Source organism: Aptenodytes forsteri, unplaced genomic scaffold (genome assembly GCF_000699145.1).
Source record: "Aptenodytes forsteri isolate BGI_AS27 unplaced genomic scaffold, ASM69914v1 Scaffold349, whole genome shotgun sequence".
Classification (NCBI taxonomy): Eukaryota; Metazoa; Chordata; class Aves; order Sphenisciformes; family Spheniscidae; genus Aptenodytes; species Aptenodytes forsteri.
In genome coordinates, this window is record NW_008794452.1 from 5,222,222 (window position 1) to 5,236,667 (window position 14,446).

The 14,446-nt window shown below is 54.9% G+C and overlaps 2 protein-coding genes across 2 annotated transcripts in view; one reads left to right on the forward strand and one right to left on the reverse strand.

The window, feature by feature from the left end:
• The first annotated feature begins 3,999 nt into the window (after window positions 1–3,999).
• On the forward strand, window positions 4,000–7,631 carry LOC103908244 (steroidogenic acute regulatory protein, mitochondrial). Its single transcript, XM_009290587.1, has 7 exons — window positions 4,000–4,063; window positions 4,336–4,458; window positions 5,176–5,321; window positions 5,888–6,046; window positions 6,909–7,093; window positions 7,297–7,390; window positions 7,530–7,631. Exons 1-7 carry the CDS (start codon window positions 4,000–4,002, stop codon window positions 7,629–7,631), a joined length of 873 nt encoding a protein of 290 aa, XP_009288862.1.
• A 4,540-nt stretch (window positions 7,632–12,171) lies between these two features.
• The window catches only part of ADAMTS14 (ADAM metallopeptidase with thrombospondin type 1 motif 14), a 36,330-nt gene continuing 34,055 nt past the window's right edge, over window positions 12,172–14,446 (reverse strand). Inside the window, exons 19-22 of the mRNA XM_019474921.1 lie at window positions 14,332–14,446; window positions 13,845–13,971; window positions 13,223–13,333; window positions 12,172–12,527 (exon numbers count right to left, since the gene is read on the reverse strand). Coding sequence (XP_019330466.1) covers window positions 12,172–12,527; window positions 13,223–13,333; window positions 13,845–13,971; window positions 14,332–14,446 — 709 coding nt within the window. The remainder of the gene's footprint in view (window positions 12,528–13,222; window positions 13,334–13,844; window positions 13,972–14,331) is intronic.

A 14,446-nucleotide genomic window follows, 5' to 3' on the forward strand; every position in this document is an offset into this window, starting at 1 on the left:
TTCTCTTAAGGAGATTTAGAGAGGCAGATTTGTCATTCAGCTGAGGTTTGCATTGCACAGGCTAAATCAGAAAACATCACCCTTTTACCCCTTGGGTGGGGAGACGATAATATTACTGATGGATGAGCTCTTACAGCAGGTAGCAGATCAGTTTTGCCCTAAACAAATAAGTGAGGTTTGCTCACTACCTCAGACAAGGAGACATCAGTGTTCAGGGCGTGTGGAAACCCCAAAAGATTTTAGTCCATGTTTTACTTAAATGCTGAGCAACAGTGTTACCCTAAATTGATTGAACTTCTAGTCCTGAAGGATGATACTTGTCCTGCCAGAGGGGTCAGGTGCTATAGCTGGGATTGGAGCTGGAAATGTGTTTCCAGCCCCCTTGGAAATGGTGAGGACATCTCAATGGGGGGTTTTACCAGTCTGCATTGCTGCTGGAAGTCTTGATCTTCTGCTGAGCCAGTGAACCCTAAAGTTTCCCAGGTCCCTTCTGGAGATTTTTTTCCAGTTCCGGTTGGATGCTCGAACAGCAAAAGACAGTGAAGGGACATGGGCATTTCTGTAAAATCACCCATTTCTTTGGCAATGGCTCCAAATGCTCCTAGAAGGGACCTTTCAGCCCCAACCCCCCCAGCGCTGACTGTATTGCACCCACAGAGCTGGAGTGCAACACCACGTGGGACACCAAGCCGCCTTGGTCAACGGGGGCAGAAAGGGTCTTGGCCACGAAGCAGAGAAACAAGTAAGAGCATCCTCCTTCAAAGGTACATCATTCCTACTAGCTAACTTCATTAGAGACTATTTGACAAGAACAACGAGGGAAGAATTAGCTGCTGAAATTCTTCCTTTACCTCCCAAAGTGCTGGTTACAGGCTTTACATCTCATGTTTGGCAGTGCTGTTTGCTCGGGAGCTGTAGGATGTTCCCTGAGCCAGCATCCCTCCCAGGAGGTCCTACACTGAGCTGTGCAGCTGGGAGTGATGGGTCCCCAGAGGGTCCTTGCATCCAGGAGCAGGAGACAGGGATAACTGGGGAAGGTTGGGCGTGCCAGATCTTCTTTCTAGTGGAGGTCCTACGTGCCAGCAACCACCCAGCTCCCAGGGATTTTACAGGAGGCAGAGCAGCCCAGAGCCAGCACCTGGGAGCAGGGCTCCTACCCGCCTCTCCAAAAGTGGCTTTGCTTATGGAGCTGCAGGTCAGCAGTGACCTCCAGTGGCTGCAGCCAAACCTGGTGAAGATGTCAGGCCAAAACCACTCTGCTGCAGCCAGGCAGGGACTGGGTGCACAGCACCCTGCACCCAGGGGTGTCCCACAACAGGCACCCAAGGTCATAGGACCTTTGCATTAGCAGGTGATGGACCAGGGCTGACCCATGGCATCCCCTCACCACTCTGAGCTGGGGTCTCGTGTGGCAATGTCATCCTCTCCTGGCCACCAGGCTTGCCATCACAGGCAATTTTTCATATTTTCTTTTCCCCTGTAAGTGACACTATTCCCAGGACATCTCGTACAGCCCTCAGGAGAGCATATGGACGCCGCTCACCAAATGGGGTGATAAAACATTATCTGCCTGTCTATTACAGCTTTCTGTAGAGACAAAACTAACATGAGGAAGTGTGCACAAAAGTGAGGGGAATGTGTGTGAGAGGATAGACCATTGGCAGGGACCAGCTCTCCCTGGGAGTTAGCGGAGATACAGGTTTAAGCACTGGGGCAGATCTCTTATCAGCCACTGCTCTCGCCTTCCTAGGCAACTTGCAAAAAAAAGTATTGTATTTCCTAACTGCCGGGCCCCAGTGACTCCCCAGACCCTGTGAAAAATCCAGAAAAAGTGGTTTGCAACTCACCAAAGCAGCAGTGTAAATCCCAGCACTGAACAGAGAGCTCTGGCAGTAGCAAATCTCCCATATAGCTGCAGTTGGGCTACAGTGCACCTCCCAAACCCCTGCTGCAAAGCTTGCAGCTGCTTTGGGCCATGCACATCACATAGGCATATCTGCAAGGCTTTCCTGCAAGCACGGGACATGCACACAGACACTTATCTGGCTGCCACCGCATATGAAGTCACCCTGGAGCAGACTGCAAATAAGCAACAAAGCATCCGAGGGGCAGCAGCTGGCAGGGGGGTTGATGTTATAACCTGCCCAGCAATCAGGAACGGAGGGAGAAAGCTGTGAAGCTGCAATGGGATACAGCTGTGCAAGCCACAGTGGCTGTGCCATGAGGTTATCCCTGCAGGAAAAGCCAGGGGGAAAAGCCCAGGGCTGGGGCTGGTGGGCCAGGCAGGGAGCCTGGGAACTAGCTAAGCTGAGCCAACAAGTCCCCAGGGCTGGGATAAAACCCTCTGGCAGAGCAGGACCAAAACCTATGGGAAAAAAGCTGAAGTTTTCCTAGGAAACTGTTCCACCCACTCCCTCCCTGCCAATAGTGGGAGTATTGAAGGGATGCGATGCTTGCTATAGGAAAAAAGATATTGGCAGCGCAGAAGGTGTTTGGAGAGACAGCGGGAGCCCACAGGTCCCATGTGGGACAAGGCTGTGAAGGGTGACACGGGGACAAGCCCCTGCTCTGGTCCATCTCCTGGCACTGGCAGGGGCTGCTGCTTTTCTCAGCCGCCGGGTTGCCAGGCGGGCTGCAAGGGTCACCCCACTGGTGAAGGGCTGCTCCTGGGAGTGAGCACTCATCCAAAGGGACCCAGCACCGTGAGTCAGAAAGAACAAATAACCATATTTAACTCCATCAGCTTTGGGTGAAAACAGTCATTTCCTACCACCGCTTTTCCTACTTACTCAATTACCCTGCGCCGCAGTTATTCTGCCATGCCCAAAAGCCATCCACAGGCATCTCTCTTGCTACTCCACTCCTAATAATACACTTATTAAATCAACATGCAATACTGTATAGATTCACCAGACTGTCCCCGTCACCGCTCTGACAGCCCCAGAGCTGCCAGGGAACAGGGGTCTGCAGGCAGCTGCCTGCAGTGCTTGCAACGGCAGCCACAGAAGGACTGTCCCCTTTCCAGCAAGAAACCTGCTGGCCACAAACACACCAGATTGCAAGCCTTGAAGTCTCTCCTATCCCTTTTAAAGCCAAAAAGCCCTCCTGGCCTCCTTGCCGAAATATTTTGGCTGTTGCAGCCTCAGAGACTGAAGGTAAACCGAGCTGTAGTGATGCTAAGTGAAACAAAAGCATCCAACCCCTTAGGTACATACAGGCAGAAGAGCCTTTCCATGGTAAAAATGAAGTGAGGTTTTCAAAGCACTTGAAAAAGCAGGTATTGCTAAGGGCCAGAGGAATACAGCGTGGCTGTATTTTAAGGAGTGACCTCGTAGGTTTTGTGTTTAACCTTTTAAGAGGGGCCGTTAAAAACACAAGGGAAAGGACTGAATAACTTCATGCCAAAAGATGTAGTGGTCCCACCATCACTGTGAGCGACAGAGGTCTACAGGGGATGATTAGGAGGGAGTAAAGTAGGAAAGAGGAAAATAAGGAGTTACTTGAGGAGTTACAACAGCAGCAATTACCACCATAACTTCTATGAAGTTTCCATAGGAAGAAGCACCATTTTCCACGAGCATGGCTTTAACAGCAGCTTCCACACTCCCCGAGAGCAAAGCCACGTTGTGCTCAACTCCCACCCCATCCTTCCCTCCATGCAAGGGCCCCCGGTTGCCTTTGCCAGCTTGGGTTTGCCACCACAGTCCTCGATCAAGTGGCACTGGGGACCACTAAAGTGTCCCATCTCAGCTGTGTCCTGGGGACGCGTTCATTCACAGCCGCCTGCCCAGGGCAGGAGGCAAGGCAGGGACTGCTCATTCAGAGGGAAGCGTGGCCTTTCCCTCCGGCCCCTCCTCTCGCTTGCCTTGTCCTTGAGTACTCCTTATTCCCAGCTGCTATCTGGCAGCATGGTCCTATCATCAGGTGCCGTCCTTCAGGCCAGCTATAAAGGCGCGCTGGGATGCAGCGTGCTCCCAGAGGCAGCCCTGCTCCTGTGCCATGCTGCGGGCCACTGTCAAGCTGTGCTGTGGCATCGCCCACGACCACCTCCGCCGCCTGCCCGGTAAGCACCGCTCGCCTCCCCTCTGACCTCGGGAAAAACAGGCAGAAAAGAGGGTCCTAAAGGAGATGCTAAGTCTGCATCTGATGGGCATCCCACTGGGAGGTGCTCCCTTGGAAATGTCACATCTATGCATCTATTTTCCTCCTGCATTGTGTCATGCATAGGGTAGTCTTGGTCTTAGCTGCAAATGAACTTCCAGCAGAGACACGGGGCACCACGGCATCGTCCTTGCATGCTCCGTGCTCACCAAAGCCCGCGTGTCTCTCCCCTAGGCTTGAAGATAACAGCCGTTGCGGCAATACAGAAGGACGTGAGAGGGCTAGCGGTAAGAGGATCCCGTCGCCTGCATTCCAAAATTCCTCATTATATTCAGAGGCTGATGGGGAAGGAGACAGGTGAGCTCAGCTCAGGTGCTTGGGTACCACGTTTTCTAGCGCCGTTCACAAGCCTCTTGGAATACATGATGGAGGGATGCCTATTAAAATGCACCCCTCTCCATATGATTTGACCCATATTTTGGGGGACAGAGTTAATTGTCTTCTCACAGCTGGGCTGTTCTCCAGCTCTCTGGTAGCTTAAAAGCATTCCCCATACTGATGGCAAACTGGGTTAGCGGGGAGACAGGCAGCCAAAGCTTTTAGCAGAGGTTACAGGCACTTGCCAGTGTTTTCTTGCATGTCTGCTGTGTCTCTAGTTCCACCACTTACCTAAAGACTTGAAAATTGGCAAATTCATCTGGGTTTTTTGAAGTGTGGCTGGACCAAAAGCTGCCTATGCAATGTTAATAATACCCAAGCAACGTGCAATTTGTACCACAGTGTTACTGGGGATTGATTTGGAAAGCAATTTCAAAAAGCTTTCCATGCAGTCAGGACAGACACAGTGAATGAATGCCAGGGGTGCTCCTCACAGCAAGGTTTTCTGTATCAAGCCATCCTGCACCCCAGCCCAAGAGGGGACCACTTGCATGGTGGAAATGGCGGTGTAAGAGCTGAGACTTTGGGCCAGCAAAACCCTCTGCTCCAGCTCCATTTGCACTTCTGTACCCACAGCCACATGCACAGGCAAAGCTGGGGCGGGGGGGTTCACATTGCTCTGCCTTGCTCCTGCAGCCGCCTGCCTCGAGCCTGCCGGAGATGTCAGCCCCAGCCAGTTCTCCAGCGTGGACCTCTTCTACATCACCCAGGGAGAAACGGCCCTGCAGCGAGCGCTGAGCATCCTGCAGCAGCACACCAGCTGGCAGGCAGAAACGATGCTGGTAAAGCCCGGCCGCCTCTTGCCTTTACTGCTTCATGCCAGAAAAGCTTTCAGGAGGAGAAATGAGTCTGGGGAGGGAAGATTTGCTTCTCTTATTCCTCCTGCTTGAAGGGAAACCATGGGCGCAGGAGGCATGCCATGCAAAAGCATGCACGGCAAAGAGGGTTTCCAAGCCAGCCTCCGTTAAGCACATTTGCAAGCAAATCTGCAAAGTAAATAGACAGCAGGAAAAAGCTTGGAAGGGGAAACTCAGATAATCGTGTTCCCAGGGAAAGCCAGGAGCATTTCTGCAGAAAAACCCAACAGATTGCGACTTTGTTGTTATTTCCGGTGTTTGTTCATTAAGCTGTTTGCTGAATTGTTTAATTTAGCTAGAAAGGAGCTTAAAATAAAAAAAAAAAAGCAATCAAAGTGGCATGATTTAGATATAATAGCTTTCGACTGTAAAACAAACAGTGATTGAAAAGAGGACTGGGATGATTTATTAGCAAGGCGTATCAGTGCATAGCCAGTGCCTCTCGGGGTGTTTTTAGGTGAGGGGGTGATACAGGCTCTCTGCTCTCCCAGGACGCTGGGGCCGCCGTGTCCAGCGCCGCCCTCCCTGGACTGGGCAAGGTGTTTCGGGCAGAGGTGGTCCTGGCTGTGCCGGTGGCACGGCTGCACCGGGAGCTGTTTGAGAGGATCGAGCAAATGCCCCAGTGGAACCCGACCCTCGGCCAGGTGAAGGTAAGGTGGGGAGGGATGTACCGCAGGCAGCAAGTGATGACATCGCAGGCGGACTGTCCGAGACTTTGCATCGCCAGGGTTGCTAGCATCCAAAAAATCATATTTATCAAGGCTTTTAAGATTGCTGAAGGATTAAAGCTAATTCCGCACTCCTGCAAGAGCAGGATATCACCCCAGGGAGAGAAGATGTGCTTTACTGGCATGGCATTGAGAAACGTGTCGTTTCCAAGCTCTCTTTTCCACACTGTGCCTGTTCACGGAGGTTTTTCCACGCTGGGGGACTCTGATGTTGCTCAGACTTTAATATCAGGAGAGAAACTGTTCAGAGGAATCAGACAGCTCAAAAAAAGAGGCTAAACCAAATACATCATGCTGCAGGGGGCACCCCCAGGAAGCTATGTGTTGTCTTCTGAGAAGACAACATGTGTTCTCTACTTCTTCTGAGTATTTGCCTTATTTCTCAGCTCCCAAATCACAGCATATCCCTAAGCAAGCTGCCAGCCTCAGAAAGCCTCCCCTAGCCCACCTGGGCTGGCTCAGATGCTACCCAGCCTCTGCTTATGTATTGCGACCACTTCCTTGTCCCTTCAGAAAAAGAAATAGCATAGAGTCCTGTCCCAGATAAAACAGGCTGCAAAAATCACCCCTTTCCCCCTTAATAGCCTGCAGGGGATTGGGATTTAATTATCACCAGGTGCCAGTCCCAAGCCCCCGCCTTGCTGCTGCTTCTGCTCATGCTGCCACCCCACACTACTGTCCCCAAGGTGGCCTAACGTCCCCTGGACAGGAGTAAAGGGCTAGTGGGGATGTCCCTGGAGGGGCAGCCACAAGGAGCCTAATCCCCTAATCCTTGCTCTGGTAGGTGCTGCAGCGCATCGGGACGGACACACTGGTGACACACGAAGTCACCGCTCCCAGCCCGGGCAACCTGGTGGGCCAGCGGGACTTCGTCAGCGTGCGGCACCGTGGGAGGAGGGAGACAGCCGTCTACCTGGTGGGCACCGCCACTCATGTCGAGCCGCTGCCCTTGCAGGAAGGGTGCATCAGGTACAGCCCCCCCAAAGCGACTGTCACAGGGTATCATGTCCCTGTGGGGGGAGACCACAGCTGTAGCCATGAACGTTTGCACTGGGCATGGCAAGGGAGGCATGCCAGGAGCTACCTCCCTGTTGCTTTGCTCTGGGATCTCCTTACCCCTGTTTTTCCCCCTGGGGGGGACCCTTAACTGCCCGCTCTCTTGCCCACTGCAGGGCTGAGTCCCGGCTGAGCTGCATCGTCCTGCAGCCGCTGGCAGGGGACCCTGGCCGTACCCGCTTCACCTGGCTCCTCAGCATGGACCTGAAGGCAAGTGCCGCCGTGTTATTTGGGGTGGGACAACAAGGGGTACGCATCCTGGCATGCAAATGTACCTTCCTCCCGGGATGGGCACCCCAACTCTCTTTGACCCAGCGGGACCAAATTCAGGGTGTTTTCTCTCCCAAAGGGCTGGATCCCCACATCCATCATTAACCGCGTCCTGCCACAGTCCCAAGCAGACTTCATCAAGCACCTCTGCCGGCACCTCTCTGCCACCGCGTGCCCCTGAGCTGCAGGAGGACGGGCTCTGCCTGAGCACAAGGGACATGGCCTGAGCTGGAGACTCACTTCTGCCCCTGCTCATTGCTGCTGCGGCCGAGGAGCCGCGGCCACCAGTGATGGGGCTAGGCGGTGCACCCACTGAGCAACCCCGAGCGTAGAGGACACCCTTCACCCAGCACCGTGCTTCCGCTTTGGGGACGGAGCAGAGCGTCTGCAAGCTGGGGCGACCAAGGCAGCACCAAGCCTTGCATTAGGGGTTGCCTAAAAACCCTTGCCCAAACCTTGCCCAGGAGCAGCAGTGGTAGCTGGTGTTTGGCATTGCTCCTCCCCGCTGTGCATAGGGGAGGGGGGTGGCTGCTGAAACACACCCCGACGTTGGGCATCACTGCCCACGGTGCCGTTTGTTCTGCGGCTTCAGCCCTGCCCCGGTTTCATCGCTCTTTATTTATTACCTGACCATGGCATCAGTTGTCAGTGCAAGCTCAGGGGCTCTTTTTGGCCTGAACCGTCAACACATCTTTATTTATTTTGTGATGGCTAAGCTATATATTTATGTGTGTATGTATATAGATGCAGGTTTTTCCTCCTGCTGTGTCAACAGTAGCAGGCACAGCCGGAGCGGGCGTATGGCACTAAAGCCATGTCCCAGCGGGGTCAGAAATGTGCTTTTCACCGTCAGTTCAATTGACTTAGGGTACTGCAACGTGAGAGGGGTGGCAAGGCAAGTGAGAAAGCAGCTAATGGAGACAGGCAGCAGCAGGGTCGGACTCAGCCCCACGACCCTGTAACTCAGCATCGTGCCCTCCGGAACCATGCATCCAGAGGAGCTTGTCACTGCAGACCTGCAGCATGATAAACCCTCCGGTGGGTTTTGTCCTAGGAGGATCCCCAGGAGATCACCAGCCATCCCACGCCCACAGCCCTCTGCAGCAGCAGGGATGGCCGGTCCAATGATCCCGACATTATCCCACACCCTGGGAACAAGCACGTTGTGCCATAAAGCTGCTGCCAACCGCAGCTAGAAACAAGCCTTGCAAGAGTGAAGCCCAGCAGCTGGGGGTCGTGAAATGTTATTACAGCCATTGCAGGGTGCTTGTAATTTATACGTCCATGGGTTTTGCTGGGTCTTCGTCTTATTTAAGGGGGGGGGGGATCATCTCAAAACAGCTATGTGAAACTCTGGCTGATAAAGAGGAGTTGCTGGGTTGAAATAAGATAAAGAGGTGGTGGCTCACTGTGTGAAATCCATTTCAACCACACACAGGTCACACTCGTATTTTCCCCCCTCACACACCCATCCCCAAATAAATCAACAGAGAGATTTTGATGTGGATTTTTTTTTTTTTACATTATGTTAGAGTTCAAAAAAAAAAAAAAAGAGAACCCAACAGAATTAATAAATATTAAAAGTTAAAAAGCTCTGAATCTCGTATGTACAAAACTTTATACATCATCGTAACACTGGACAAGGTTACATCACAGGAATGACTTGGTGCATCCACCCGGCCCAGGAGGATGCAGAGGACCAGACGCACCCTCTCCTCCTGGAGACAGGGCCAAATCCCTGCTGGGAGCTGAGACATTGCATCGCTACATCCCCACACCGCAGCTTTCCACACACTGTGGCATCTGCACGGCGAGAAGCGACCCAACCTCAGCCAGCCCGAGGCTGGAATACCCAGTGCCGGGTCCCAGCCCCTCGGCATCACCACTCCAGAGCATCCACATGTGGCCGGGGGAGGTCTAATCGCACCCTGCTTTAAATAATCTCGCCCACCGCTCTCGGCTAGAGACGGGCGTTAGCACCTGCAGCACAGCCCCCTTGACCCGACGCCTCCCCGGGGACCCTGGCCGCAGGGTGCGAAGGGGGCCGGCCAGTCCTGAGATACAGCTCTCCTCCGAGGTATTGCAAGGAACCACTGCAAATATTCCTAATGCAATAAAGCACTAATGCCCAGGACAGCACTGAAGGGAAGGGTGCAACTGAGAATTTGGGAGGAAGGAGTGAGCATGCATGCACGCACATATACTGCGCCCTGGAGACATTACAGCCCATTTTTGGGGGAGGGAGGTTTTGTTTTAATTTAATGCCTCCAAGGCTACGGGGCAGGGGCCTGAACGCTGGAGAAAAGCCTTGCTTCGGGCAGGGAAAGGCAAAGCAAGCTCAGTCCTGCCCGAGCCAGCCCAGGGCTGTCCCAGCAGCAGGAGAGGGCTGTGGCACAGCTGGCACCGGCACCAGCCCTCCCGCCCCAGGCCGCTGGGGAGAGAGGCTCCTTGAAGAGTAAACGAAGCGTTATCTTTGGCACAATAAATAAATGCTGGCACTCCCAGGGAGGGCAGTGCTGGCGGATAGGCTGGCAAGGGGCACGGCAGTGGTGTCAGCAGTCCGAGGGATGAATCCCACCCTGGTACATCCCCAGCATCTCGTCGATCCTGTGGGTACCGATACCTGCACGCCTCGGACCCAGCACCCCACTGCAGCGTTTTGTAGGCATCCCTCCGTCCGTCCATTCCCACGAGGTGTGCTGGTTGCTTGGCTCAGACAGAACTGTGGCTTTCTCCCGTCTTCTGTGAAGCCCACTTAATACCAAAGGGCAGTGCCCAGGAGGCAGGGGACCTCCATCCTCAGGTGCTTTTAAGAGTAATTAAATGCTCATCCAGCCTTGACTCGGAGGCAATCTGGGGGCAGGAGAGTGCACGAGCTGCCCTTTTAACATCTCTTCAGTCCTTTTTGTACTGTTGGGTAACTCCAGGGGAACACAGCAGAGGGAGGGCTGTGTCAGTCCAACACTTAAAACGTCAGGAATGCAGTGGGGCCTCCATTCGTTTCAGTTACAGCATGTACCATCCTCAACCTCACCCCCACCACAAGCCACACCGGGCTAGCAAAGGCTGAGGGGAGCTTGCACACCGATGTGAGATCCTCCAAGATGCCCCGACGTCAAGTTTCTTGCAGCCACACGAGTGCTATCAATGCAGCGCTCTGCACCTACACCGACAGCACTGAAAGCACCAGGCTCGAACAGCAGCATGCCCTAAAACCCACAGGCTCCCAGTATGAATCGATCACCCCCAGCCGCCTCACCAGCAAGCCCTGGACAGCTGAAGTGCTTACCAAACACTGCCCCTAGAGATGCCCCATCCTGCTCCTCGGATGGCCAGGGAAGCAGCACCTTCAGGGCCAGTGGATGCACCCACACCATGCACGTGCTCCGGAGAGATCCCACTTTGCAATGCCAAACTGGTCTATCCGCCAAGCCTTGCCCTCCTCAGACTCCACCTCTCTGGCCCCAAAACCTCCTCCCTACCAGCGCTCATCCCCCATGGGAGCCCACCTTCCCCCTGCCACTGCACCTGGAGGTGCTGGATGCCCTCAGCTGGGAGGCTACACACCCCCCTAAGCACCAAAACCACGGCAGCCCCCTTGGGGACACCCCTCAGGGACACAGCAGGCCGCCTGACCCCGCTTTGGGGAGGTTTTGAGGACTGTAACTCCTCCAGGCAGACTCTGTGCCTGGAGCTGGCCTGACACCAAGCAAGCTGCACGCAGCCCTAGGCTCCTAAAGTGCTGTGCATACCTTTAGTACTTGGCACAATATTTTTTAATGGTGTTAATCACCTCCCTTTCAGCCCCTCCCAGGCAATGAAAAGGACACAGATGAATCTTCCTCTCTCCTTTCTTTGTAACTGCCCCTAAAATCCACTCCCAGCTTCCCAGTTGTCCCCATTTTGATGCCCCCCAGACACTGGGTACAAGGGTGCAGGGATCAGGCTGGTGGTCCTGGAGAGGCTGGACATCGGTATCAGCTCAAGGCTGGCCAAGGGCAGTATTGGCTAAAATGTCACCGTTAGGTGACAGGCATTTTTTAAATGTATTTTTGGTCTTTGACCTTCTTATTGCTCATGTTAGAGTTGCCGGGACCATCTCCTGCCTATCCTGCAATGCAGGACAGAAGCTGGTCTTAGGTTTTCATACTCCATCTCCCCCCAGACATGTTTCCCAAACTCTCTACCCCAATGGGGACAGCCCAGGGCTGAGCTTTTTCCAACATTCCCCCCCCACTCTTTGCCAACTCCCTCTGGTTGCTTGGCCCCCAGCTTCCCAGCATCCTCCCATTGCTACCCCCAAGCTCTGCGCACTGGGGCTGAACCGCCGAGCCAGGACTCTCCTCTCCAGCACATCTTGTGTTGCTGCTTGGGGCGGGGGTAAGGAAAAAGCAACATTAAAGCCCCCCCAAAATCTTTTTAGCACCTTGGAACAAAGCGGCCTGTGTACCCACAGCCAAGCCGCTGTCACTTTTTTTGTTCCTTTTCACCTTTTTTCCGTGGCGCTGTCAAATAAACCATGCCGCAGCTGGGAGGGCAGGGGGATCATGAGAAAAAGTGGTTTTCCTGGGAATTTCTGGGTAAGCCAGGTTGTTTCCAAACCCGGCAGCACCACCCGTGAAAACCATCACTGGAAGTGGGAGAGAGAAGAGGAGGGAGAGGAGGAGAGGGAGGGAGGCAAAATGCTTCCCCTGCCCCGCGGCGAGGTGGTCCCAAGTGGATTACCTGGCTGCCCGGCCCCTGCTCGGCTCGCTCGGGGCTGGCAGCCCCCTGGGGAAAGCGCCACTACCAGGCATCCCTCCGCCAGCAGCTGGCCCGGCCCGAGGAGCCGGGGTGAGGTCCCCACCGGGTGCCCCACGGGCAGGGGCGGTGGGGCGGGGGGAGAGCGGCAGAGAGGGGCTGGGAGCAGTGGTTCCAGGGGGAGCGCTGGGGCCGGTGGCGGGGGGCGAGCCAGTGGTGGAGGAGGCTTTCTTGCCGCAGGATTCGCAGCAGAGCTTGTTGTAGCCGGGGATGGAGCAGTAGCGGGCCAGGACCTCCATCTGGCAGAAGATGGACTTGTCCCCAAGGCAAGGCTCCTCTGGAGAGGGACAGAGCAGGGAGCAGCATCAGAGAACACGAAGGACGAGGGCAGCATTAGGCTCCCACCCCTGCACCTTTCCAATGGTCCCAAAGGATGAGGTGCCCCCCTTGCAGGCTGCTGCCAAACCTGCTATCACTCTCTGCCCCAGGGCAGCAATTTTGGCAATGCTTGTATGGGAAGGGGGGTGAGGGAGTTGGAAAACAAAGCCAAAGCACTCGAGGTTTCTGTGCACAGGAGAAAAAACAGCAAGCAAGGGATGCTCCAAACCAGCATCTTAAATCCGATCGTGATGCATCCCGCCCCAGCTACAAAGCGCTCTAAGCAACCCCTTGCTTGGAGCAAGGGGCAAAAGCCAGAAGCCATCTGCCTGCTTGGGTAAACACAGGAGGCTGAAAAAAGTTCAAGGTAAAAAGGAAACGGCATAAAATCCAGGAGGCGAAGGGAGTGCAACACTGTGCCCAGCCAAAGGCAGCAGAAAGTGCAAGATCCCAGGCTCCACGAGATGGCAACCGAGCAGCAGGCTTTGCAAGCCGAGGCAGCAGGGATGCAGCAGCGGAGGGTAGAACTCCCCAAAATCCCTGCTGGATGTGCATCCTCCCTCCCAGCCACCTGCGGTTCCCACCTGGAGGTGCAGAAGCCCTCAGGAGGGTTATCCCAGGAAGCGTTGCCCTTACCCGAGCAGGGACACTTACTGGAGGAGATCTTGCTAACAGGGTTTTTGGCCCCGTCCTGGGGTACCCGCTGCCCTTTGGGCGTGCCGTGGTCACCAGCGTCAGCGCTGGTGGTGGTGCCGGAGAGCTTCCCTGCGGAGAGAGCGTCACGATGCCCAGTCGCTACGGGAGGTTGGGGGCACTCAAAATATCTTAGGAGGGTGTTTTGGTGGGGGATTTTTTTGTTTTAAGGGATGTCCTTAAAAACGAGGTCCCCTGGGGAGCACCCAGTTGGCCCAGCACTTAAACCACCCAAAAAACCCCGGAAAACGAGGTCCCCTGGGGAGCACCCCAGCACTTAAACCACCCAAAAAACCCCGAGATGAACATCAAGGTGCCCATCTCCACCGTACCCTCAGCTCATCGCATCCCCAAATGGCCAGAAAACCCAAAAAAACATCTACAGCAAATATCAGGGCCAAGACCAGAAAAGTGCAATATTTTGGCTGGCACTTAACCCTTTGTCTGCCAGCATCAGGGACATTCAACACGACCTGCTTTGCTGGCACCCCCCTGAAGCCGAGATTGGGCGGGAGGCATGCAAGAGGGTTGGTCCCTGCCAGTGTGCCCCCCCCCAGGTGCCACCACCTCCTCCTCCTCTCACCCGGGCAGAGGGCCACGTGGCAGCCCTGGACGGCCTCCGGCTTGTCGCCCTCGCAGCGCCCGCCGCTCTCGCTGCCTTTGCAAACCACCTGCCGCTGCTGGATGCCTTCCCCACAGCTCGCCGAGCACTGCACCCAGACAGACAGATGTCAGTGATGGGGCAGGGGGGAGCTGGCACACCCCAGAGGAGTATTTGCAGATGACAATGCCTCGGGTGGATATTGCTTTCTAATAAGGACTTTTCCTCACCCCTCTCCAGCAACGCCCCCCCGCCCCGGCCTCCACCAGGATGCACAGGGATGCTATTCCCTGTCTAATTTTGAGCTTCCCTCAAACCTCACTGAAAACATCACTGGCTCCTGTACCCTTATTTCCATCCCTATGAGACCAGGCTGCTCTATAAATACCTGGCCTTCGCACCCAGCCCCTATAACCCTCCTCCAGACCCCGCCGTGAGGCCTGGGGGCTTCCTCCCCCCTCCAGCTCACCTCCGACCAGGCACCCGTCCTCCACTGTGCAGGGCAGGGCAGGCGGCTGCAGGGCCGGCGCGTCTCGGGCCGCTGCCCAGGGCAGTACTTGGTGTGCAGGGTGCGGTTGGTACCA